Source organism: Myotis myotis, unplaced genomic scaffold, assembly GCF_014108235.1.
Source record: "Myotis myotis isolate mMyoMyo1 unplaced genomic scaffold, mMyoMyo1.p scaffold_m19_p_1, whole genome shotgun sequence".
NCBI lineage: Eukaryota > Metazoa > Chordata > Mammalia > Chiroptera > Vespertilionidae > Myotis > Myotis myotis.
This window is the reverse complement of record NW_023416313.1, coordinates 208,920,617-208,948,313: the sequence shown is the minus strand read 5'-3', so window position 1 is coordinate 208,948,313 and position 27,697 is coordinate 208,920,617. Positions and strand designations below refer to the sequence as shown.

The window sequence follows — 27,697 nt, the reverse complement described above, 5'->3', positions numbered from 1 at the left end:
CTTCTCCAGCCTCCGTTTCTTCACGTATTCATCTGAATATTCCAAGAAGACGTTCCCTAGTTCTTTAGAGTTTTCTCTGTATGTAGCTCTCTTCTCTTTGCTACTTTGTCCATCTACACTGGTTTTCACAAACTCCCATCTCTGTCTTGTCAACTCAAAGCATCCACGGAGCTCTGCCTGGGTTCCTTCTCCTTGAGCCATGGCCTGGAAATTCTCTCAAGGTAGGAAGTTGTGGGGATCACAAGGCTCATGTTGTTTCTTTCCTGTCTGTTAGGAAATCACTGGCCTTTATATAATGTCTATTGTCTGAAAAAGCATTGTTTCATATGTTTTGTATGTTTCCTTTTTCTTTTTTAAAAATATTTTTTTGTTGATTTCAGAGAGGAAGGGAGAGGGAGAGAGATAGAAACATCAATGATGAGAGAATCCTTGATTGGCTGTCTCCTGCATGCTCCCCATTAGGGATCAAGCCCAAAACCCAGGCATGTGCCCTGATTGGAATTGAACCTTGACTTCCTGGTTCATAGGTCAACTGGCTCAACCATGCTGGCTAGTGGTGTCTTTTTACTTTTTAAAAATTCTGGGTGCAGGGAAAGTCTGCTCTCTGCTTCTATGCTATTCCATCTTTGCTGGGAACATAAGTGGTATGCCAAAAATCTGTAACATTTTAATCAAGACTTAGGCAACATGAAATTGGCTCAGTGGTGGTCATAATGTAGGTAAAATCTTCCATGCTTACCTGTTTCATTTCAGGAAAGTGGACCAAATCTTCAGGGTAACCATCTCTATATATAAAAAGCCAGTAACTGAAACACTGTAACTACCAGAACGACCAGCCGCTATGACGCCCACTGTGGCCAGAGAACCGGCCTGATCTGGGGGTGGGGCCAGCTGACCAATCTCCTGCAGCCCCTCCCCCTGGCCAACCCCACCCCTGATTTCCCCCTCTACCCTAATAGGGGGCAGGGCCAGCCAGCCAACTGCATGAAGCCGCTCCCCCTGGCTGGCCTCACCCCCAATGGGTCCCCACCACCCCAATCGGCCTGAGGCCCCTCCCCCCAGCCAGCTCTGTCCCCGATCACACCCCACACACCAATCGGGGGTGGGGCTTGCAGACCAAACTCCCATGGCCCCTCCCCTGGCCAATGACCCCTGATTGGCTCCCACCCCCCCCCCCCCAATCGGGGGCAGGGCCTGCTGGCCAATCACCCACGGTCCCTCCCCCCAGCTGGCCCGACCCTGATCTGCCTGATTGGGGCAGACTGGCTGGCCAACCTCCTGCCATCTCCTCTTCCCTACAGGCCTGGACCCAATCTGCCCCTATTGGGGCTGGGCTGGCTGGACCCCACCTGTACACAAATTCATGCACTGGGCCTCTAATATTTTAATAACCTTCTCAACAAATTGCTATGATAATCAGTAAGGCACTTTTCTTTCCTTAGCCTAACTTTGAAACTGGGGCCAATAAAAGCATGGGATGAGAAGATCAACCAGTTTAAGTAAGAGAGAAGTGTTTACATTCTGATCCATTAACCACAAAAATGCTTTTAAATATAACAGATGAATGAGAATGGCTTAAGAACATTACATTTTCCTTCTTGTAGAAGAATTGTTAGCATGGTCCAGATATCAGAAAGTAGTATTTAGCATGGCATTACTGTCTAGTGTTTTATCCACCCCCCCCCCCCCCCCACACACACAAAGGTACCTATTAAAGTGGAGCACAGGCTATCTGAGTTAGCTATAATAAAAATATTTTATGATTTTGGATTTGTGCATTAATAGTTATTCATTTTGACTTAAATGCAAACACATTGCTGTGTTTTACATTTGTGATGCTCTTGACAGTGACATATACCTATAATTAATAAGTGTGTGGCTGAAAAGAATATTATGGGATCAATGGCACACATGAATAGCTGAAGATGATTCCTTGAGTAGTTGGCAATACCATCTTTGCAACATCTTGTCTTCTATTTTAACTTTCCCAGATTTTCAGTTAGCTTGAAAAGTTGATGCAGGAAGAGTTAACAATCATTAATGATCATTTTGTGCTTTGGTTCAGAGAGAATTTTGGGTAGTTCCAATTAGGATGTTGGAGATTTCTCTTTAACCTTACCCATAGCATCCCACTTCGGAGCTCTGTCTTCCTTCTTATCCCTTATAATTGTCTGGTGATATTACAAGGAGGCTCGACCATCTAGTGGCTAGATGGAACAATGTGGAATGGAACAGATGGTTACTACTTGTGCTGGACAACCACTGGGTAAAATGCAGGCTGTCTTCTCTTCACGCCAATGCGCGGACAGCGAGGTCCAGACTATGAATAGTACTTGCTTGAGTAGAAGCTGAGCAGTCTATGGACATGGGCTTTCCTCCACCACCTTCAGGTCTGCATTGCACCCCCAGCCCCGAAATCTCCAACTCTCCATTCTGGGACTCTTTTCTCTGTTTCTTATCACATTCCCACTCAGGAATCCCTTTTCTCTTGGCACTGCTCTTCTTCATATTTTCTTGACTCTGAGCAACATGAGGGCAGAAACTAGGTTGTTATTATTCTCATTTTCATTACATTTCAAGTGTCTAATATAATGTCTGGATCCTAGAAAGATTCAGCATACATTTGCTGAATTAAATGAATGAGTACAATTGTTTTTTTTAGTACAATTGTTTTGAAAAATTAAAATGTAAACAAATAAAGGTACTCTAATGCTTCTGCATGTGCATGGGGCAATTTAATGACTGTTCCTATTTATGTTAACATTTGTGTCCGGTGCAGTGTATTCTCTTTTCTTTTCTTCTTTTCTTTTCTTCTTTTCTTTCTTTTCTTTCTTCTTTTCTTTCTTTTCTTTCTTTTCTTTTCTTATTCTTTCTTTTCTTTTCTTTTCTCCCTTCCTTCCCTTCCCTGCCCTTCCCTCTCCCTTCACTTCCCTTCCCTTCCCTTCCCTTCCCTTCCCTTCCCTTCCCTTCCCTTCCCTTCCCTTCCCTTCCCTTCCTTCCCTTCCCTTCCCTTCCCTCCTTCCCTTCCCTTCCCTTCCCTTCCCTTTTCTTTTTTTCTTTTCTTTCTTAATATGGAACGCTTCATGCATTTGCATGTCATCCTCGAGCAGGGGCCATGCTAATCTTCTCTGTATCATTCCAATTGTAGTATATGTGCTGCCGAAGCGAGCATGAGTGTATTCTTGAATACAGCTGTGAGCAAGCAACGTGAAGACAGATGCAAATACATAGGTATGTCCTTAGAATAATCATCTTATGTTCAAACCGGTTATAAAATAACATCTACCTCACAGTATTGGCCAGCCAGGAAAAATATTTTAATGCTTCTGATATATCAAATATGATATAATAGATCATAATTATTAATGTGTGTGTGTGAGAGGGAGGGAGAGAGAGAGAGAGAGAGGCAGAGAGAGAGAGAGAGAGAGAGAGACAGAGAGAGAGAGAAGGGAGGATGGAAATTTTAACAGGTTAGGTCCCTGTGTTTGAAAGGCTTAGAATCTAATGTAAGTACCAACAGGGAATGGATAATTACAGCACACAATGATTAGGATAGGGAATCCATGTCGTTAAAGTGATCTTGCTTTATCTGTGTAGGAAGGCTTCACAGATAAAGTAAAACTTGACTTTAGCCTTGAGGAGGAAAGAAAGCATCAACAGCAGAAGGAAAGGACCATCTTCGTGACGAATTTGGATTTTCACTTCTTCTTAGCTTTTCCAAAGCTCAGTTCCTTGTTGAAGTTTTTAAAGTTACTTTTTCGCAATTGAAACCGACTTCTCTGAGCGGACTATGTCTCTTTCAGGTTCCACAATAAGCGGAGAGATGACACCCTGGCAGCAGTTTTGAAGTGACATTCTCAAATTCCACTTTTAATTTGTCATCAGTGAGCTTACTTTTTCCAGGCCTAAAAGGTGTGACTAGATAATCTTCTGTTTCCTTCCGGATCTAAGAATTTGTGAACCACAAGACATTGGGCACTGGTATTATTACACGAAGAGGATTTTAACATTTCTCTGCTGGAAATTACACCTGCCTGTTCCCCAAGGAATAACAAAAATATAGTCTATGTTAGTATTGCAACTACTTTGATTTTTTTTTTAAGTAAAGGAAATATCTTAGACTTTCCTGATTAAATTACAGTCTGGGCCAAGGCAGCTCTCTCTCTAGCTGGTGTTTGTCTTCAATATACGCTTCTGGCCCTTTAAAAAAACAAAACAGGGAAAGAGGGTGCGTCCTAGGGCCTCAGGTGCCGACGAATCCTGCTTCTTCCGGGAAAGTCACCGAAGACAATCGTTTGGCATCCTGGGACTTGCAGTTTCTTTTAGGGGCAGAGTCCCTTAGTTAACTCATTGCTTTAGAGGACGATGCGGACTACAACTCCCAGAGGGCCAAGCGGCACCAGTAGGGTCCTGTACTCTTGCCGCGGCTGGGCGGCTAGTTCAAGTTGCCATAGCTGCCAGTCTGGGCACAGCTCAGTTCGTTGCGCCACCGCGTCGGGTCAGTTGCACCTTCTCGGTCACAGGTGGCCGTGGGAGCCGGGTGGGGCCTCGGCGATGATCCGGCATTAAGGACCTGGGCTCTCAATCTCAGGTAATTGCCCGCCACCGCCCGTGGCCCTTTCTTTGCCACTTCCCTGTCCTGTAGACGTTTTAAGTCCCACTTCTCCTTGTCCCAGGGGTGGGGACACTGGCCGCGCGGAGATGTGGGGTGGGGCCGCGGCTTGGTAGTGTGAGCGCCAGGGTGGGGAGAGACGGGGTGCCCGGCCTGCGACCCCCTCCGCATGGGCATCCACAGCCTGGTCTGTGCCAAGCTATTCAGGGAATTTGAACTTCCTGGTCCTCCTTTTGCGAGCGGCATGTCCTGAGCTGTCAAGGAGATCGGACTCATTTTGGAGGTGACTCGCCTGGCCTGGGATAGAGCTGGGATAGCGCTGGCCGTTTTGTACCTGTTCTCTAGTCACAGACGCTGTATCGCTGTATCGGCCTCTCCTGTGCCACCATGGGAATTGCCCCAACGTTAGCTGCCCGTGATATGAGTTATTTCGTAGGAACATCTGACATTGAATTCCAGCTGCAACTGTGATCGGTTTGATGGGGCCCAGTGGCTTCCGCAGGCTCCTCGTAGGACCGCACTGTAACGTTGTTCCAAGTATGAAGCAAAGTATCTAGCACAGGGCCTGACACATTGGAAGTACTCAGTATTTGTTATTTATATTTACTAATTATGCAGAACAGTGCCGTCAAGTAGAAATATTATGTGAGACACACACACACACACACACACACACACACACACACACACACGTTTAAATTTTCCAGTATCCACATTGTACCAGTAAAAAGGAAACTGGTGATGTTAATTTTAATAGTTTATTTAGCACAATTTATTTATATACAAAATGTTTTCATTTCAACATGTAATCAGTATGGAAACTTATTGATTGAGGCATTTTACAGCCTTAAATGTATATATGTTTTTAATGTTTCTAAGTGTCCAAAATGTGCATTGTATATTTACAGCACCTGTGAGCTCAAACTGGGCAGATTTCAAGAGCTCAGTAGCCACGTATGGAGTGACTACTGTATTGCACAGTGTAGATTCAAGGTGAAATCTTTAGCAGCTTCATATTGGCACAGAGAAATTGGGATGTGTCTGTGACCCAGCCCATGGGGTGAAGGTTATGCTCTGTTAGAAGAGTGAAGTATGCATAAAACCTGAGTGCTCTCAGCGTGTCCGCTCTGCCATTGCAAGACCTGTGTTGTTTGGAGCTCTCCACAGTTTATTTTGATTAACTTTTCCAGGATAGTTTTTTACTTTTTCTTGAAGTGGTTTATAGATGTAGTCTCAGGTCTTCTTATGTGACAACTACTAGTTCTCTGGATACTTCCTGTGATTTCCTACAGACTGCTTTAAAAGCAGTCACAAAGAATTGAAAATATTTCTGTCCACAGACTTTCTTACAACCAAAGACATTTTATGGTTACTTATTTAATTGCAGTACTAAATGTGTGTGGTACTGGGTAGCTTACGAAATATATCGTTTAGGCGTACTAGCATATATAGTTCGTTAACTGGCTTAGAAATTCAACTGGGTCATTAAATTCAGAAGTATCATGTTAAATTAATTATTTGACTTAGTTTACCCTCTGATAGACATGCTGAAAGAGAGAGTCCTTTTAGGTGGACTTGGGCTACAATTGCATGATCTGGCCAGCCCTAGGGATGACCAGGCATGGGCAGAAGTAACAAGTGAGGAGTATGTTGGTTGGGCACTTGGATGTGGAGAGTTTTTTTGAGTTCAGTGGGGCTTTTGCATGACCCAAGGAGCATTTTCTCTGTTCTCTGATATGCCATGAACTGTATATAGTGAGGGTGAGCTTATTTTCATCTTTTATTTCTTTAACAAATTTAAAGTTGTAGGTGTGTTTTAATCCTTGTTTCATTTATCTGTAGGTGGTTTGGGGAAAATATAGAGGCAACCAAAGATTATCTACTTGACTAGGCCTTTTGCCCTGAACCTCATGAAGAAATGATAGGAGGCAGACATATGTGCCTAAGAAGAGCACTGAGCTCAGTGGAGAGCAACACGGCGATTTGGGGGTGTGCTTTGTAAGTATGCTTTCTCCCGGTGTTTCTAAACACATTTTTGCATATTTATAGTGGAAAAGAGTATGTCAACAAATAAGCTTTTGAGAGGCAAGAAGTCCCTTTCTAACAGCGTAAAATTTAAATAGAATGGTTGTGCGTGAGAGTTATAAAAATTCAAGGGAACAGACTAGATACCTTAACAAAAACAAAAATGATGCAATTGTTTCCATTAGACAAACATTTGAGAACCTATTTTGCCCCAGGCACAGTAATAGAAACCTTCTATGTGACATATATATATAATATTTTTATTACACTATTCTTTAAAAAAAATATTTTTATTGATTTTAGAGAGGAAGGGAGAGGGAGAGAGAGAGAAACATCAATGATGAGAGAGAATCATGGATTAGTTGCCTCCTGCACACCCCCTACTGGGGATTGAGCCCACAACCTGGTCATGTGCCCTAACCGGGAATCGAACTGTGACCTCTTGGTTCATAGTAGAGGCTTAATCGCTGAGCCATGCTGGCTGGACATTATTATGCTACTAGAGTTCCGATACATGAAATTTGTACAAGAGTAGGCCTTTCTTCCCTTGGCTGCCGGCACCAGGACCTGGGCTTCCTTCGCAGAGGGAGGCCCTGTCCACCTGCCACAGCCCACCAGTCGGTGGCCTTGGCCTCCCTCTTTGGGGTGATGTGGAGCCCCCTATTGATCGCCCCGCAGGCCGGTGGCCTGGGTCTTCCTCCACGGGGCGATAATGGGGCGATGGCCGGGCCTCCGACCAATCGCATCGCACCTACCTTGGCTGGCCTGGCGCCAGTGGGTGTCATAGCATGGTCCCGGATGGTTGTCCGGATGGTCATTCCGCTGTTCAGACGTTTGGTCGATTTTCATATTATGCTTTTATTATATAGGATTCTTTGTTTTATAAATGAGACAGTTGAAGCTCAGATGGTACATGTGATTTGCTGGGGATTCTGGAGCACAAAGAGTGGTTTTCATTCCCGGGTGTTCTTTCTACAAATCTCAATCCTGCCCAGTATGAAGAGGTGCCGTTGCTGTCTAAGATTGCCCTCAGTGGGATTTGATTGACAGTCAGCATTTTTAGATTAAGAGTACCATATAAGCAAAATTTACTGTTATTTATCTTTTATTTATTTATTCAGAAAAATATATTTTTATTATAGATTTCAGAGAGGAAGGGAGATGGGCTATTTAATCTCTTTAAATATTCAAAGGGTTCTATTATCTTAGTTTTTCCAAGATATAATGGTTCTTACATTATTATTGAGGTAAAGAGTTATAATTCGTGATTACTGTAAAATGAACATATTCAGCATGAATTGTCATTGATAATGAAGGATGTAGTATTAAGAACTCAAGTTTTCAGATGTAGAGGTAAAACTCTGGACACTTTTTAGCATTTTCCTCTTGCATTTTGATAAGGGACACTTAAACCTATATAGGAGACCCTTTAGGGCCTTATGAAAACACTGTCCAAGATCTATGCTGCACAAAGTTCTTAGAATTAAAGAATTTTAGAGCTGGAAGAGCCAGATAAGGTCATATAATCACAAATTCTCAGATGTAATCTTGACATATTTGGGAATAATATAAAAATAATCTAGAGTAGATTCAGTGGTATCCATGTAGTATCACTGAGCTGATTCTAATATGAAATGTTTCAATATATTCATGTTATTCTGTAGTGTGTATTTAATTGTTGCAATAATGTAGTATTACATGTCAGTACATAAAATTCTATAATGTCTCTTTTAACTGCTACATAATATTCCAAATGACTATATTTAATGTATCCCTTATCAGTAGATTTGTAATTCTTTCTTATTTTCTTTTTTACTATTTTAATTCTGCAATTAAACTCTTTCTACATATACACATGAAATGTATACATACATCTTAAACATCTTTTGTTTTCCTAGGATACTATACAGGGTGGGGCAAAAGTAGGTTTATAGTTGCTCGTATGGAAAACAATACAATAATTAATAAATAATAATATAAGAATAAACTCTGTTGTGCATACTTACAACTATAAACCTACTTTTGCCCTACCCTGTACATAGAATTAGACTATCTGGGTCAAAACATACGCATATTATTTATTTTTTACTTGTCTTGCCAGATTGTTCTCCAGAAAAGCTATCTATTTCAGTTAATATTCTTACAGCAAGGTGTGCCCTTGTCAATCCTGGAGGTGAGAGCTATTTTTTTTAAATTTGTACAAAACAGATAAACAAGCATATCATATTATTATTTTAATTTTCAATTTTTTGATTAGGAATATAAAGAACATTCTATACTTGTTAGGGCCATTTGTATTCTGTGAATTGCCTGTTTATATACCCTTTGCATCTTTTAGTACTGGTTTGTTCTTTTAAAATCATTTTTTCAGAGAGATGATGAATCCTTTGGTTTCGATATAATGCGAATATTTTTCCGTTTGTCCTTCTTTCCCCCTAACCTTGCTTCTAGTATCTTTTTATCAATAATTGTAAATGCTCCTAACAGGCTACAGGGTCCTTATCAGATATTCACTCCTCCCTGAAATTCACGTAACCCTTAACATTGATCAGTACAATGCTGTTGTGTGGGTGTTTGGGAGATGGACATATATGTGTTTATATGTATCCATTTAGCTGAAGAACATAGAATCTACAATGTGCACAGGGTTTGCCATGACACAGGTGCTCAGGATGAATGGATAAGTGAAGAAGAGAGACATTGTGGAAGAAGTGAACGATGATTGTTATTTTAAAGAAAGAAGAGATAAGCAGTTTTAAAAAATTATTTGTTTATTTTTAAGTACAGCTTACATTCAGTATTATTTTGTATGAGTTTCAGGTGTATAGCATAGTGACTAGACCAGGGGTGGACAAACTTTTTGACTCGAGGGCCACAATGGGTTCTTAAACTGTACCAGAGTGCCGGAACAAAAGCATGGATGGAGTGTTTGTGTGAACTAATATAAATTCAAAGTAAACATCATTACATAAAAGGGTACGGTCTTTTTTTTTATTTTATTTTAGTTTTATTCATTTCAAACTGGCCGGATCTGGCCCGCGGGCTGTAGTTTGCCCACGGCTGGACTAGACAATCATATACTTTACAATGTTCCCCCTGATATTTCTAGTACTCACCTGTCACCAATCATAGTTATTACAATATTTTGGACTATATTTCCTATGCTATACTTTATATTCCCTTAACTGTTTTGTGTAACTAGCAATCTGTACTTTTCAATCCCTTCACCTTTTTCACCCAGTCTCCCAGCCCCCTCTCCTCTGGCAACCATTAGTCTGTTCTCTGTGTCTATGAGTCTGTTTCTGCTTTGTTTGCTTGTTTGTATTGTTCTTTAGATTCCATGTATAAGTGAAATCATATGGTATTTGTCTTTCTCTGGCTGACTATTTCACTTACCATAATACCCTCTAGGGGAGATAAAGTAATTTTATAGATTGTAGAAAAAAGGAAAAGGCTCCATGGTGAGAGACTGAAGGCTTTAAATTGGCAAGAAATGGGTTTGCTTATGAGCAGCAATTGGTACATTGAAAGCATACTGAGAATGGACCTAGATGATAAAGAACCTAAGTAATTTGGAGTGTAGTGCTTTATAGTACAGACAAATAATAATTGAGGAGTGCAGATAGCTGTAGATGACAATAATGTATTTAAATGATTTGCAATAATTCAAACAAGCTTAAGTGTGATTCATTTGTTTTAACGCATTTATTCAAATGGATTTAAAGTGTTTATCTTTGTTTTCTCTATAAAGGACATATTATCAAGTGTTCATATTTTTACTATTTTGCAGTTTAATCCATATTGTTTGGAGATGTAAGATAATTAATCTAGGCCATTTCTACAAGAATCATTTTACCCAACAATTATTTAATTAGTATTTACTAATTGCAAGGTCCTGTACTTTGAAATTCATCTCTGGATTAATCAGACAGGATAATAAGAAAATGTAATTGTAAATTCATTTAAAAGTGTTCCAACTACATGCCAGGAAATATGCTAGGTGTTGAAATACAACCATGGATTACATAAATAGTCTCTGGTAAGATTTCCAGTCTAGTGGGGAGAGAGACAAGTAAATAGCCAGTTAGCAATCTCTGGGCAGTGTTGAGTTGGTATCCACTATGGATACTTGGTGGGCTAGGGGTGGGGGGAGTGAAAGAAGACTTTCTAGGGGAAGTTTCCTTTGAGCTGAGACTTGAAAGAAAAGTAGAAGTTAGCAAAGGGAAAACGAAGTGAAAAGAATGTTCCAAGTGGTGAATCCAGCATAGGTTTGATGACAAAATGAACATGACATATTCTGTGACAGCCCTGGCCAGATGGCTCAGTTGATTGCAGCATCATCCCTTACACCAAAAAAGTTTTGGGTTTGATTCCCCATCAGGGCACATACCTAGGTTGTGGCTTGATCCCTGGTCTGGACACCTGTGGGGGCAACTGATTGATGTTTCTCTCTCACATTGGTGTTTCTCTCTCTCTCCCTTCCTCTCTCTCAGACCAATAAAACATATCCTTAGGTGAGCATAAAGAAAAATTTAAAAAAATTCTGTGGCACAAATAATTGTATTTCATGCAGATATTTTGACATTTCATAAATGTTTTGCTATAATTATAGAGCTATACAAATGCAGAGGAAGGAAAGATCACTTCTGGCTAGAGGTGGACAGCTTCATTGAGATTGTGTTATTTGAGCTATGCCTGGACAAGTGAGTGTTTAAATAGGTGGCAATACTAGATAGCAGAAGGCATTCCACCCAGACCTAATGACATTAATGAGGGGTGGCAGTGGGGGAAGAATAGTTGTTGTAATAGCTGAATGTAGGCCTTAAGTTTTCTGTGGTTCTTTTATTAAGACAGGTGGCTTGCCGAGGGCCTTGAATTCCTGATTCAAGAACCTAGATTCAGTCAGGTGGCCAGTGGAGTTGGAATGTATAGGAAAAGACTCAAAAGTCAAAGAAACCATTTTGGTGGCTAGAAATGAGTTGAGAAAAAGTCTTAAATTTATGAGTAGTGCACGTGGCAGTGAGCACGGTTAGATGGTCAGAAATCTGGACCTTGGAGAAAGATTCAAGACTCAGCTCTGCTACTTAGTAGCTGTGTAGCCTTGAGTACCTTTCTTAGTGCCTTTAAGCCTCTTAGGTATATATCATGACAGTGTACTGACCTTGTAGGGTTATTGTCAAACAACAATCTGATATTGAAACATTAGTTATTCAGCATTATTCAACTTGAGTTTCTTGAAGGTTTTTGAAATTGAGGTTCTTAACTTCAGTCCTCATCCATTTACTCCCAATAATTCAATTTCATTATAATTGGATTTCTATCTAATCCAGTATCTTTAAAAATTTTTTATGTACATTTAAAAACATTCCAGGAAACAGTTCATGGGGAAATCAAAGTTAAGAACTTCAATTAGCTTTTTTTCTTAAAATTTAGAAGTCTATACATTTTGAAAAGAATATGCCAATTATTCTGTTTATCCACTTTGAAAATTAAGAACAAGAAATAAAATTGAGGATATTATGTTAAGCAAAATAAAGTCAGCCAGAAAACCTAAGAACCATATGATTTCACTCATATATGGGATATAAAACTGAAACTCATAGTTTCCAGAGGAGAGGGGGTGGAGGATTAGTAAAGGATAAATGGGACCAAATATATGGTCACAGAAAATGGTTTGACTTTGGATGGTGGGCACACAGTGCAATATATAGATCATGTATCATAGAAATGTACCCTTGAAACCTATATAATCTTATTAACCAATGCCACCCCAATAAATTTAATAATGATAAAAAAGAAATACAAAACTCTTGAAATGTATTTCAGTCCTTTATTATAGAAGAGTTAAAAGGAAAGATCTAAATATATAAAGTAAGTGTGGGGCAAGGAAGAAATATGGGAATTGAGAAGAGTGGAGGAAAAAGAGAAATAGAAAATACGTGTACACCAAAAAGAAAATACAATTTAAAAAATAAAATTTAAGATTTTATGATGTTTCTGAAAAAAAAAAAGAAAAAAAAAGAATGCTTTTCTGCCTGAAGAGGTAAATATTCTTAACAAGAGAAAGGGTTATTTAAAAGACATTTTAAAATAGTTGTAGAAAGTTGGATTTATAGGATATTTACATATTATCTTGTATTCATTATAGAAATCTCTAGTTTTAAGTAGATAAGCACATATGGATGACATACTCTGGCCTTAAATGCATTTCTTGGGGGAGTGAGGGTGATAAGAAATATGATAGGGATGGACAAAGAAAATATTTCAGTGATTGGGCAATGTATTTAGAATTTACACAGTTCTGCTCCTAGAAATGTAGTGGAAAAGCACTGGCTTAGAGACACAAGATATGGGTTCTAGTTCTGTTACTGTAACTTTTTATCAAAGCAATGGTGGGCAAGTATTTTATTCAAAGCTTTGTTTTTCTTAGCAGTAAAATAAAGAGTTGCAATTATACCCACTTTGTAGGATTGAATGGAAGTCAAAAGAGAAAGTGCTAAAGAAAATGCTTTGTAAGCTATAAAGCAACATAGAAATTTGAGGTATAAATAGCAGTCAGAAATATTTCCCTTTCTTAAAATTTTTAGTGGTGTTTTTTCACTAGGAAAGTCAAGAGGAGTTTCTGTTTCTACTTTAAAAAATAGGAGGAAAAAAACCAAGTATTATGCTTTATAATATATTTAAGAAACAGCTTGTTTCTTATGAAAATCTTAATGTTATGGGGAGTAGATTAAATAGCCCCAATTGCTATTTATGATTGCCTAGTTTTTCTCTCTCAATAATTGCTAGTCTGTCACTTGTCATATCAATTGCTTATGCTTATTTTGTGCATCCTAATTTGAATTTGCCCTCCCCACTCCCTCCTCACCACCAGAAGACAGTCTGAAAACAACTTGTTTTCTCAAGGAGAGTAGTCTTTAGAGGAAACTTCAGGAAATTAAATTTTTTCTGAACCAATAAAATGATTTATTAGTAAACTACATATTGTCAACAGATGATCATTGGTGCCAATTCAACGCCAACAGGAATCCCCAATTTGGGGTGTGGTGAAGAAGGAAAATTTATTCAGTGCAAAACAGCTCAATTGTGATAAAGCATAGCCGTGAAAACAGCAAGCCGATGAGGTGGACCTGGGGCCAGGCCCCTCTCTGCTAGAGATCTCTGTTCCTTGCTGGTCTGTTCAGCTATGTGCTGGTCTGCTCTTCTCCATTCTGTGTTTGGTGCCTGTCTTCTCTGGCCCATGTTGGTCTGTTCAGCTCTGCTCCAGTGAGACAGAGATATCTTTGGTGTTTTATCTCAGCCAGGGATCAGTCTTTGGTGGAAAGGAAAGGTGCACTCTCAGAGCCAGAGGGGAGCTGGCTTATATAGACAGAAGCCCTTGCCTGTGACCTTGATTGGTCTGTCCTCATGCAAACAAGGACTCCAGATCCTTGTAGTTGGATTTGTCCAAAAGGCACTTTCCTGATTGGTCAGAAAAGAGCTGCTCTGATTGGTCAGTGAAGATGTTGATGGGGATAAAGCTGTAAGCTCTGTTTGGATGGGGGAAGCCTCAGTCCCATTGGTTGAAATAGGATTCCAGCACTTCCTTTATAAGGGCTGGCTCAGCAGACAGAAAAACAGTGCAGGCAGGCAGTTCAGTGCAGGCTTCTGTGTGAAGTGCAGTTTGTGTGGAAATGGCTGCTAGTCTCTGTTTTTAAAATTTGAGCCCAGTTAGCCACCAGGAGACCTTCTTGGTAGGTATCTTCTTTCGCAGTGTTCACAATATATATACCACTTAGCTTTTGCTGCATAACAAATAAAACATACAAGGCGTCCGCATATATAAAAGCCTAAGCGACTGATGACTGAATGACTGGAACGACCAGTTGACCAGTTGCTATGACGTGTGCTGACCACCAGGGGGCAGACGCTTAATGCAGGAGCTGCCCCCTGGTGGTCAGTGCGCTCCCACAGCCAACCTCCTGTGGCTGGTCGGCAGCTTCAGCGTCCGGCGTCCATTCCTTCCGTGACCGTCGCCTCCTCTCCCAACCCTGCTGGGACCTTTGGCCCAGGGCTGGGATGGGGAACCAGGGTGGGTGGTGGTGGATGTGACCCCTTTCCCAGGGGGCTGAGGGCCGGTTCCCTTGTAGAGGCTGGAGGCCAACCTCCCATACCCCATCCCTCCTCCCAGCTGGCAGGCCCCAATTGGCCTGCAGTCCCTCTCTTTGTCCCCCCCCCCCCCCAGTTGTCGGCCCAGCCCTAATCACTGGCCAGGCCTAGGGACCCCACCTGTGCACAAATTCATGCACCAGGTTTCTAGTACAACAATAACTTTATCGCTTGTACAGTTAGTCAGCTAAGCTATCTGCTTATTATGACTGGACTCACTTATTTATCTGGGTTCAGCTGGCTGATCACCTGGTCTGCTGACCTAAGCTGGAAGCCTCTGGTGCAACTATGTATTCCCACACCTTCCAACAGGATAACAGGATATCCTGGGCATGTCTTCTTGGAGATGGGATAGGTGCAGGGAGGCAAGTTCCAGTGTGTAATGCCTTTTCGTGACTCCACTTGTGCCATGTTAGCTAGAATCCCATTGACCAAAGCAGGTCACATAGCTGAGCCCAGAGGAAGGGGCCTGGGCAGGTAACTCGACCTCTGAGAGCAGTGCACGTAGGGATGGGTAAAGAATTGGAGCTAAATCATGAAAGGTACTACATTTTTTATCTGAATTTAGTTTTTGATATATATATAATAGTAGGAAAATGTTCTAAGTAGATGGATTAAAATCAAGCCCTTTTGTTTGTAGTGGTATTTTGTTCTGGTTTTGGAGTTAGTAGGCATGGCTGATATCAAAGCTGTTACATTAACTCTCAAGCATTTAACCCTGACTAATTCTTCCCAATCAAATTGGTCATTTTTAACTAGGGAAACTCCTTTAAAAAGGTAAACTTCCTTTGTCTTGGTTCTTTATTCAAAATAGGGTTGCAAACTTTGCTAGTAAGTGGGACCAATCGGTTAACACACTGGGTGAAGCAGCTAGCTAGTGGGAACTTAGGCCAACAGAAAGGTACATGCCCAACTCCAAGGCATTCATGGTTTATGTCCATGTTGCCATGGGAAAATTCATCCCAGTGTTGCCAGATCTCTGGGTTTTTTAAGAGAAGCTGGAAATTAAAATTTTTATATGAAATTTAGTTGTTTTAAAATTAGTGTTTTAAAATAACATAGTGAGTGTTATTTTCAAATACATGTTAGTCAGCTGGGTTTGGTCTATAGTCCTCCAGTTTTCATCCTCTGATTTAAGCAAAGTGGTGTCAGAAACTCGGGATTCTAGCTCCATCTTTGTCCAGGCTGATCTCTTGCCCAGCCTGGGGCAGTTTGGACAATCAGTAGAAGTTGTCTGTACCCCCAGAGGACTTTATTCGTATCTGCTATTTTAAGAATATTGTAGTATATATTTCATTTTCAATCGGTTAGAAAATGCAAAAGTCCAATTCCAGGGTGTAACTACAAGTAATAGATCCATCTCGAGTTTGCTAGCATTTCTCTGTAATTTTCTTGAGTTTTTGTTGTTATTTTTAATCTTGACTTTTTAAAAGCTTTTTACTTAATTTTGTAAACTGCCTCATTTATTTTAGAAGTGTGTGTGGGTGTATGAATCTAAAATATCTGTGTCATTCTGCTTGTGAGACAGGGAGGAGGTTATTAAGTAACTTTCTTTTAAAACTGCATTGATCTTTAACAAGTGGCACATATGTAATTATCTGAGCAACAACTAATTTTTTTCTCTGTGCCTGAATAAGGAGTCATTTTGTATGCTGCTTGTCCTTTTCCAGAAATGCCCCTGCTCCCTGCTTGGTGGGCACTGGTCCCTGTGACTCTTTCCCTGGACTCAGGAGCTGGAGCGAGGGGAGCAAAGTGCATCTGGGAGCTGAGCCTGACCCGCTCCACCCATAGGATAGAGGGTGTGTGTGTGTGTGTGTGTGTGTGTGTGTATAAGAGAGAGAGAGGGAGGAAAGGGAGGGCAGCAACAGGAATAAGTGGAACATCTATACTAATAAAAGGGTAATATGCTAATTAGACCAGACATCTTCTGGATGACCGTCTAGACGTCCTTCCGGACACAGCCACTGTGGTGGGGCCGAGGCAGAGGCAGTTAGGGGCAATCAGGCGAAAAGGGGGGAGTGGTTAGGGGGATCAGGCAGGCAGGGGAGAGCAGTTGGAGTGATCGGGCAGGCAGGCAGAGAGGTTAGGGGCGACTGGGCAGTTGGACATCCCCCGAGGGATCCTGGATTGGAGAGGGTGCAGGCCAAGCTGAGGGACCCCCTCCCCCCCCCCGCCGTGCACGAATATCATGCACCGGGCCTCTTGTACAATATAAAATCAAATCTAGTGTGTGTGTGTGTGTGTGTGTGTGTGTGTGTGTGTGTGTGTGTGTATAATAATTAAAAACATTAATTCTCTAAGTCAGAAGTCTCAAAGTGGGATGATTTTACCCAGTCACCCCTCCCTACCCCAGGGACATTTAGCAGTACTGGAGATGGGTTTAAATCCATTCCCTGATGGAAGAATGCAAGGTGCTTTGCTTATTTGTACCTTCTCTAGTTCTTCTGAAAAAGAAGTTTTCTAACTGGATCCCCTATCCTTGTCTCATCTATTTGTCAAACTTATGCTCCTCCAGATGGGTGGGAGGATCCTGACCCCACTGCTCCGGCGTTTTGTTGTAGTACTTAGCTCCCTGTAGAGAGCACTTTTACAGCTCTTTATCTCCCATCAAGGACTGTCACTTAATTTACTTACTTTCATCTTTAATTTCTAATGCAGATATAATTGAGTAAATGATTGCACAAATATGTTCAACTTTCTCTCTCTCTCTCCTTTTAATCACCTGAGGATATTTTTTTTATTGATTTTAGAGAGACAGAAAGGGGGAGAGAGAGAGGGAGAAACATCTATGTCAGAGAGAAACATTGATTAGTTGCCTCTCAGTGGATCTCTGATCGGGATCAAACCCTCAACCTTGGTATGTGTCCTGACTAGGAATTGAACCGGAAACCTGCAGGGGATGATGCTCTAACCAACTGAGTCACCCAGCCAGGATTCATGTATCTCTTTGATTTTTCCCCTATGTCTTATGTTATCTATTGACTTCACAGGGAATTGGCTGTTGATTTTGATCTTATATGAACTTACCAAAAGGGTTTGAGGAGATTAAGTTACAGAGGAGTATTGATATCAAGAAGCCAGGCATGACTGAGAATTGTTTGTACATGATAACTTTTCCTGGCTAGTTCACTTTGTCTCTTGAAGGAGGAGGCAAAGCTCTCAAGACCTGCAGCTGTTGAAACAGTGAGAAATGCCTTCTAAAATTTGAACTTTGATAATGATTAAGCTTAGAATACACTCCCCACATCCTGTGATCCCCTTAAATATCAACATCATTTCCTTGAATGTGTTCTTTGAGGACAGTTGCCTTGGACAGGGATGGCTGAGGCACTTGGAGGCCACAGAAGTAATCACCTACTTAACATGCACTAGTCAGCTTTTGTAAAATGTCACCCTTGATGCTGGGTGCTTATCTTTTATGGAACAGCTTGCAAATTCTAATTGTTTTAAACTGGCTCTGAGGAAAAGAGACTTGAGAATCAATAAATTACAGCTCTCATACATACAAATATGCATCATTATAATGAGGACAATCTGATGGCTTTTTAGGTCAAATAACAGAAGAGGTGGACTTGAGTTTGTACAGACTCACTGCCAGTCCTCTTATTACAGGGCCAAATGCACTTTTACTCCCCCTGCTCACAGTGTTCAAGTTTGCACATGGGCATTTGTTTTTGATGGACTTTTTCCTCAGTGGGAGCGAATTGAGGAGCTTCATTACTCACTCTGGTGGCGGTATGTCATCTTTATAAGGCTCGTTAAGGCAGAAGCAACAATATTTATGCCTTTAAATACTGATGTGTTGGGAACAGAAAAATAAAGTATTTTTAGAGTTCTACCATCTGGTTTCAGACCCAGAGCTTTCTCTAAGACTATGGAGACTTTCACCCAAGGTTGCCTGTCCTAGTCCTCTCTAGTCTTGGAGAAAGCTCAATGTCTGAAAAGCAGACAGATCAATGCTATTGCTTCCTGATCAATGAGAAGTTTTGTTGTACTAGACGGTGGTAGTAAGAGAATATTTTCTGCTTTTTCTCCAGTTGAAGGAAACGCTTTTCTCTCCTTTAATCAGAATTTGGGTGATTCAGTTTTTTAAAATTGTTCTTTAAGAGTTCTTCAATCGTTCTTCAAATTTAGCAATTCTTTTCCCCCCAACAGATGTCATGTTGAAACTTCTTGTGATAATGAGAATGGATTTTTAATCCAACTGAACTTTTTCCTTTTGAATATTTCAAAAGAATGATGAAGATTTTCCTTGAGCATACATAGATGTTTTTCTACCAGTCTTAATAATTCTTCTTTGGGCTTCATATTGTAATTGTGGTTAATATAATTCATGAACCATTTAAATTTGTTTTTCAAAGCAGAATTTGATTGCATACTTTATGTGAGTACACATTAATGTGTTTTCACATAGTCCTTCAACTTTTAAGTTGAGCCTTGGCCAATGTGGCTCAGTTGGTTGAGCTTTGTCTCATTCACCTAGAGGTCAGGGAAGGGCAGTTGTGGGCGATCAGGCCGGCAGGGGAGGGCAGTTGTAGGTGATGGGGCCGGCAGGGGAGGGCAGTTGTGGCCAATCAGGCCAGCAGGGGTGGGCAGTTGTGGGCAATTGGGCTGGCAGGGGAGGGCAGTTGCGGGTGATCAGGCCGGCAGGGGAGGGCAGTAGTGGGTGATCGGGCCAGCAGGGGAGCAGTTAGGCGTCAATCAGGTCAGCAGGGGAATGGTTAGGGGCGATCAGGCTGGCAGGCAGAAGCGGTTAGGGGCAATCAGGCAGGCAGGCAGGCAGGCGAGTGGTTAGGAGACAGCGGTCCCTGTGGGATCAGGCCTAAACTGGCAGTCGGATAGCCCCCAAGGGGTCCCAGATTGGAGAGGGTGCATGCTGGGCTGAGGGACACCCCCCCCCACCCCTGTCCACAAATTTTGTGCACCAGGCCTCTAGTTGGTATATAAGAAGGCCATAGATTTCTGGGTGTTAATTTTGTATCCTGCTACATTGCCGAATTCATTTATTAAGTCTAGTAGTTTTTTGGTGGAGTTCTTTAGGGTTTTCAATGTACATTCCCATGTCATCTGCAAATAATGACAGTTTTACTTCTTCTTTTCCAATTTGGATGCCTTTTATTTCTTCTTCTTGTGTGATTCCTATGGCTAGCATTTCCAGCACTATGTTGAACAGGAGTGGTGAAAGTGGACATGTCTGTCTTGTTCCTGTTCTTAGGGGAAATGGTTTTAGTTTTTGCCCATTGAGTATGATTTGGCTGTAGGTTTGTCATATAAGGCTTTTATTATGTTGAGGTATCATCCCTCTAGTCCCACTTTGCTGAGAGTTTTTTTTTTTTTTTTTTATCAAGAAAGGGTGTTGGATTTTGTCAAATGCCTTTTCTGTATCAATTGATATGATCATGTGATTTTTGTTTCTCAATTTGTTTATGTGATGTATCACATTTATTGATTTGCATATATTGTACCAGCCTTGCATCTCTGGAATAAATCTCACTTGGTCATGGTGCATGATCTTTCTAATGTACTGCTGGATCCGATTTGCTAGAATTTTGTTGAGGATTTTAGCATCTATGTTCATTGGGGATATTGGTCTGTAATTCTCTTTTTTTTGTGGTGTCTTTATCTGGTTTTGGAATTGGTGTAATGCTGGCTTCATGGAGCTTGGAAGTGTGCCTTCCTCTTGAATTTTTGGAATAGTCTGAGAATTGAACTGTGACCTCCTGGTTCATAGGTCGATGCTCAACCACTGAGTCACATCGGCCGGGCAGGAGTTGCTCTTTTAAAGCAGAAAAAACAAAGGAGGGAGAATTACGTGAGGAAGTGACTTATATTTTCAAATTGTATGCAATTATTATGATAAACCAAAGGACTAATGTAATAAATACTGTAAAAGATCAAAAGTAAATAGCTAAATTAATCTCTTATTCCCATTCTCTTTACCATTTGCTTGACCATGATCTGAATTCATTTTTAAGGATTTGTGTACATCAATGGCAGAATCCTCCAGTGATTCAGACCACTTCCGCTGTCATGACCGGTTGAGTCGATGGGCTGCCAGGTCAATACACAGGGATATTAGAAATCGTCCTACAGTCGATGTCACCAAGAAGGTCAACACTATCACAAGTACTTTACAGGTTAGTTTAACACTGGATGCTTTAAATCAATATTAAGTAATAAATAGTTAAGCTGAGTAATAGTTTCAGTCACTGTATTAGTTTTTTTGCGCCCATAACAAATTACCACAAAATTAATGTCTTAAATAACAGAAATTTATTTTTTTAAAATTCTGTAGGTCAGAATCGGACACTAATCTCATTGGGCAGTAATGAGGGTGTTGGTAGGGCTGCATTTCTTTCTGGAGACCCTAGGGAAATACCTCTCCTCTTGCCTTTTTCTAGCTTCTAGGCTGCCCATATTTTCTGTCTTGTGGCCCCGTTCATCTCCAAAGCCATCAGGGGTGGGTTGAGTCCTTCTCATAGCATATCAGTCTGACTACCTCTCCTGCTTCTCTCTTCCACTTTTAAGGACATTTGTGATCACATTGAGTGCACCCAGTAATCCAGGATATTGCTCATCTCAGCATCCTTAATTTAATCACATCTGCACAATCCCTTTTGACATGTAAAGTTCCAGGAATTAGGGTTTGAACATCTTTGGAAGCCCTTATTCTGCTTACCACAGTTAGTAAGGATATTTGAAATATATGATAGGTTGTGGAAAGTGTTATATTTCCAAATAAAATATTATAGGAATGAAAACATTAGGGATTACCATCCTTTAGCTTCTTGTGGACATGTGCCTTGGAGAAATTGCTCATATTTTGGCTTGGGTAAATATATCAATCAGATAGATTGCCAACTAGATGATATACATTTAGCTTCTATTGAATTTGAAAGTGTTAAGTCAGAGGGGGAAGAACTCAGGACTTGAATTAAACTGAGAGTTACTGATTATTCATCCAAGCCAAACTATGATTATTCATGGATGAATAATAGTGAGAGTCCATTTTGATTTGGAGGCTAACTTTGACAGTGTTTGGAGATTTGAGTGAGGGCAGTTTTCATTCTTCCATAAAAGGGGCTTGGGAAATGAGGTGGGGGAAGGTACTACAGTCACAATGGGAAAAAGAAAACTCAGAAATAGAATTTTTTCCTCCTACTTATTACTCCCTTACCTTTGTTTTACCTGGATAAGCATGGATTTTGGCTTTTTATTGCTCTGGGTTAATATGCTTAGATTAAAAAAAGGCTAATTTCTAGTGGAGAGGCCATAATTTGATTTAATTTTTCTTTTTAAACTTAATATGGCAATGAATTTTGGAGTACAAATTCTTGTACTTTCCCACCACAGAGACACATTAGTGTGTGTGTGTGTGTGTGTGTGTGTGTGTGTATTAAATTATCACCTAAGGAGTGAGGCTATTTTTTTGCATTGGTTTTAAAGAGAGTGGAAGGAAGGGGGGTTGGGTAGAAAGAGAAACATCATTGTGACAGAGAGACATCAATTGGTTCCTCCCACATTCACCCTGATTGGGGGTGGGAATTGTTATCTGTGACCCAGCTACCTGCCCTTGACCTGGATTTGAACTCAAGACATTTCGGTGGGCAGGCCAGCGCTCTAACCATTGACCCACACCAGCCGGGGCAGTAAGTATATATTTTTGAAAGAAATACCTCCATTAATCTCTCAGGTGAAACCTAGCATATTTAGGTAGAAACCATTTTTGTTATGATTAGAGCTAAATTTGTTGTTTATAGCTAAAGGTTAAAGGATACTTTTCCCCCCTCCTAATTCAGTTCTCAGATAAAGCAATAATTGAAATAACATGAATCCCAATGATTTGCTTCTCTTGTAGATAATCTACTAGATTAGTTCTTTTAGCATTCTTTTTCATGAAGGGATGTGAATTAGTTGAGGTGTACAAGTTGATAATGAGGGTTTTTTCCAGTTTATGGTTTTGTTGCTGACTTACGGAACCTTGGATAAGGATTTAAATTAGGTACTTTAGATTTCACACAAGTAAATTGCAGATGGATTTTAGTTTCTCTCTCAGTTGTGTTAAGATTTATTTGATATTTATGAAATATAGATATCTGACTTAACTATGATATAAATTGTACCTTTGCAAATGGTTGACTTAGCTGTTTGAAATACTACTATGACTGATTGGGAAAAACATCAACTAATAAAGTCCATTTTCTTTCTCAAGGACACCAGTCGAAACCTGCGACAAGTAGACCAGATGCTTGGACAGTATCGAGACTATAGTAACGGACAGGCGGGTGCTATAGAACACGTAAGATGTTTGCATGTTTGTATTTTCTCTTACCTTCTTGGGAATGCAGAGCTGAGTATTAGGGATGTGAGCTAAAGGAGATAATAATTGTTAACAGCTTTAACTTTTAAACTGCTCCACTATTTTGTAGTATAAATTTAGGTTAGCTCATCAGTTAGATTGCCAACTAGATGATATACATTTAGCTTCTATTGAATTTGAAAGTGTTAAGTCAGAGGGGAAAGAACTCAGGATATGAATTAAACTGAGAGTTACTAACTTTGGGCTCTCATGGGGAGGTAAAAATTTTAAGGACAGTAAAAAAATTTTAAAGTAATCCATGCTCATTGTTTAAATAATAAAACTCCGATCTCATAGCCCTTTTGAGTCCCATTCCAAAAAGGTAACAGTTTTGATAGTTTCTTATATATTTTTTCAAACATTTTCTATGCATGCATAAACTTACATGTGATTGCTTTATAAATTGTAATCATATGTATTGTTATGCAGACTTTTTCATTTAGTAATATATGTATTATTTTCCATATGACACATTCTTTTGAAATTACATTATACTGCATAGTATAGGTGTATTAAGTTTTTTTGTTTTTTTTTTTTTTTGGTATTGTAAATAATGCACCAATGACCATCATGGTTCTCATGTTTTTCTGTAATCATATGTGATTCATGGGAACAGAGTTGCTGGGTTGAAGGATATGTATACTTACAATTTGCTAGATATTTCAAAATTGCCCTCCCAAGGAAGTGCCAGTTTGTACTTACTTCACATGGGGGTGTAAGAAGGAAACATATCCTTATTCTGGAGTAAAAGGAATATTTTTTTATTAATATTTTGTTAATGTAATCTATATTATTTTCTCTTTTGAAATTTGTTAATTCATCTGCAAACTCTTGGAAATCCAATTAAATTTATTTCTCCATGTTTTCAATATGAGTTTACACTTTAATAAGACTAGAATTATATTTGTACTATAATGATTGCCATATATATACATATCCTATATAATAAAAGCCTAATATGCTAAGTGCCTGGTGGTCTGTTCAACCAATCAAAGCATAATATACTAATGATATGCTAAGTCTGCTCAACCGCTCACTGTGACGTGCACTGACCACCAGGGGGCAGATAGTCGACTGGTCGACCAGTCACTATGACATGCACTGACCACCAGGGGGCAGACGCTGAATGCAGGAGCTGCTCCCTGGTGGTCAGTGCGCTCCCACAGGAGGAGCTCCGCTCAGCCAGAAGCCAGGCTTATGACTGGCAAGTGCATCGGGGGTGGTGGGAGCCTGGCAGTTGGCAGTTGGACATCTCCCAAGGGCTCTCAGACTGCTAGAGGGCACAGGGCAGGCTGAGGGACACCCCCCCGTTCCCCCCCGAGTGCACGAATTTCATGCACCAGGCCTCTAGTGTGTGATATTCAATATATATATACTGAATTGTCACATAACTTCCTAGTTATAATTGAAGATTTGGTATTTTCTTTTTATAAAACAGAAGAATAGTTAGCATTATTTGCTTGTAATTGGAAACTAATTGCTTGTGCACAGGGAAATGTATCTTCTGTCTTAAGGTTTCCCACTATCATTTAGAAAATAAACTTGGATTTTTGCAGCTAAAAGATTTTCATGATTTATGATGTATTTGACAGATGGAGCTATAGATTTTGTATATTTGGGTAGCTCATTAAATGCTGTAGATTAAACTACTTTATTAATAATGGGAGTTAATACTCTGCCTTTTAATTTTAGTGAACAATTAAAAACACTAATAGCAGAGAACAATCCTACTTTGTCATAGTGAATATTAGATGCTTGCTTATAGTAGCAAATTTTCTTTGAATTTGCAATTGGGAAATGAAATTAAGAATTAGAGAAACTTCTGTGCAATAAGCATTTAAAACACAAAGTATGTTCTACTATGGCAGTAAGCCTTTGTGGTAGGCCTTGAGTTGAATAATGCTGAACTCTGGGGGCTTTATATATGGGAAGTAAATACATTCAACAGGTACTTCATTTCCATCTGAGTTGTAAGTACATAGTATGCAAAGCCACTTTATAAAAAATAAGACACAGGAGAGCAAGTGTCTTTCTTTGGCTTCAGACTTTTTCTTAGTTTGGTCTAGAGTCTCCTCCTGAATTTCTCCAAATTCTTGTCCTGTTAAAGCAGTTGGTTCTCAGTGATTTTCCCTGCCAACAAATCAGAGGAGTAATGTCACTCATTGCCTGACATTATACTCACTTGATAGAGCAGTGATCTTCATCGCCCCACCTATAAGTTACCTGGGGAGCATCTGCCATAATCTATTGGAAGATGTGCAACTCAGGAAGAGTATTTCTCACAATAAGTGATTCTGATGGGCTCCTCAATGAAAATTGTTTTCTTAGCATTAAAATATTTACTGTTATGGAATATTTTACACCTAAAAATGAGTATATGTAATGTGCTAAGGATCATGTGATTTATCTGAATCTTTCTATTTATATTCTTTTTTTAAAAACATATTTTTATTGATTTTAGAGAGGAAGGGAGTGGAAGGGAAAGATAGAAATATCAATGATGAGAGAGAATCATTGACTGGTTGCCTCCTGCACACTTCCTACTGGGGATCGAGCCTGCAATCCAGGCACGTGCCCTGACTGGGAACCGAAACGTGACCTCCTGGTTCATTGGTCGATGCTCAACCACTGAGCAACACCAGTTGGGCTCTATTTATATTCTTGAAGTCCTTGAAGTACATGGTAGTATTACCCATTTTTTCTTTTCTTTTAATCAATGTGTGCATTGTTTAGGGAGGAACCCTGGAAATTGATGTTTTTATTTTTGAGGCTATGCTACAACTTATACAAGTCCTCTTGCTGTGAAACTTGTTATAAAAAAAAAAAAAATCCCGTTACAGTTTAATCTGTTTTAACCAGTACTCAACTGTTAAGAATTTTCTCGCTGCTAAATATCTATTGCCTCATTGAAATGAGCAATTCTTTTTTAAAATATAAGGGATTTCCTAGAAAATGAGATCAACTCTTTTGCTTTAGGGAAGACAAGAATTTTTATTATTAACTTAGATTTTATAAATGATTCTATTGCTAAGCCTCAGGACATGGATGTTTTATATATGTATTTAACATAGTTATTTGATTGGGGTTTAATTTTGTGAACATAATTTGCCAGTTGGTGAGAGGGAATATAAATAATCGATGGGGTGTTTTCCTCCTGAGGTGACCTCACCCAACAAGAGAACTATGAGAATCATTGCTGTTGGTTTTGTGAGGTCTTAGGGTCAAGAGTCATGTTGGGTCATATTTTTGACTACTTTTCCTTGAAATGTACATAATTTCATTGTTGACCCCTTGAATCTTTCTAACATAGATTTAATTCTTTTTTTTTTTTTAAAAAATATATATTTTATTGATTTTTTTATAGAGAGGAAGGGAGAGGGATAGAGAGTTAGAAACATTGATGAGAGAGAAACATCAATCAGCTGCCTCCTGCACACTCCCTACTGGGGATGTGCCTGCAACCAAGGTACATGCCCACAACCAAGGTACATGCCCTTGACCGGAATCGAACCTGGGACCTTTCAGTCTGTAGGCCGACGCTGTCCACTGAGCCAAGCCGGTTAGGGCCATAGATTTAATTCTTTGCTTATAATATGTGAAGCTGAGCAGTGTTAGAGGGTAGCAGGGCATCTGTAGTGTTTTGTAGAGAAGCAGCACCTGCCTTTTCACAGTTTCCCTGGGAATTTCTCTGTAAGCTTAGCATATCCCAGGTGCTTTTAAACTATCAACTCATTTAATTCTCTCACCAATCCTGTTAGGTAGATACTATTATTTTCCTCATTTACAAGATAAAAAACTGGGACACAGAATGGTTGCTAACTTGCCCATAGTCTCTTAGCTAGTCAGTAACAGTCTACGATGTTATTCTAAAACCTAGTGCCTGGATTCATTTACCTCATTTACCTCATGGTTGCTCACATTTTTGTGATGTTGTGAATCTATAGTTCTGAAAATTGGGGGTTTGAACTCAAAGCTTAAAGGGTTATATAATTCACATTGATAAACTAGATTTTGGAGATTACCTTAACTGATTGAAAAACAGAAGCCCATTGTCACACAAGTCATTAGTGTTGTAGCTGGTGCTGTGTCAGAAATTAGAGTTAGATGGAACAAATACAGAAACAGCATTGGGAAGAAATCTGGTGCTGAGCTAGGACTGGCATGGACAGATTGTCAGGGTTGGCAGTTTTGGCTGGCACTTAGGCAACATGGTGGATTCTGCAGCTTCCCTACACCATCATTGACTTCCCCTTTTCTCCCGAGTAACAACCATTGATTTTTCACTATTCCAGCCAGTGAGCCATATTTAGTTGGATACAATGACATAGGGTCTTTGGGCTCCTTGACTTTCATAACCTTAAAGAAGGGTCATTATTTCTCATTCTGTAAATTTCTTGGGAGGTCTGAGAACATTTGGGTCAAAGAGGACCTGTGGGGAAGGTTTTAGTTAAAAGCTTATTTTAAACATTTGTTATATAGTGCAATTGATTAGCTTGGTGTTTAGAATATTTCTAGAACTCTGTGTTCCTATTCATAAGACAATAGGGACTGTT

General features: G+C 40.0%; 1 protein-coding gene and 1 non-coding gene across 11 annotated transcripts in view; one reads left to right on the top strand and one right to left on the bottom strand.

Moving 5' to 3' along the window:
- Positions 1-3,065: 3,065 nt before the first annotated feature.
- On the bottom strand, positions 3,066-3,172 carry LOC118661288. Its single transcript, XR_004969258.1, has one exon. It is a non-coding gene; the product is annotated as a U6 spliceosomal RNA (small nuclear RNA).
- Positions 3,173-4,398: 1,226 nt separating this feature from the next.
- CEP128 (centrosomal protein 128) overlaps positions 4,399-27,697 on the top strand; it is a 344,130-nt gene continuing 320,831 nt past the window's right edge. For 6 of the 10 annotated variants that reach the window (XR_004968369.1, XM_036314475.1, XM_036314442.1 and 3 more), the window contains exons 1-4: positions 4,399-4,591; positions 6,455-6,610; positions 20,761-20,922; positions 22,998-23,084. Coding sequence is in view for 8 of the 10 variants with exons in the window: in XM_036314475.1 (XP_036170368.1) it covers positions 20,776-20,922; positions 22,998-23,084 (234 nt within the window). In the remaining 2 variants the exon portion in view is untranslated. Of the gene's footprint in view, positions 4,592-6,454; positions 6,611-20,760; positions 20,923-22,348; positions 22,435-22,997; positions 23,085-27,697 lie in introns of those variants that run through there. The other 4 variants (XM_036314524.1, XM_036314495.1, XM_036314458.1 and 1 more) reach the window with 2 other exon arrangements.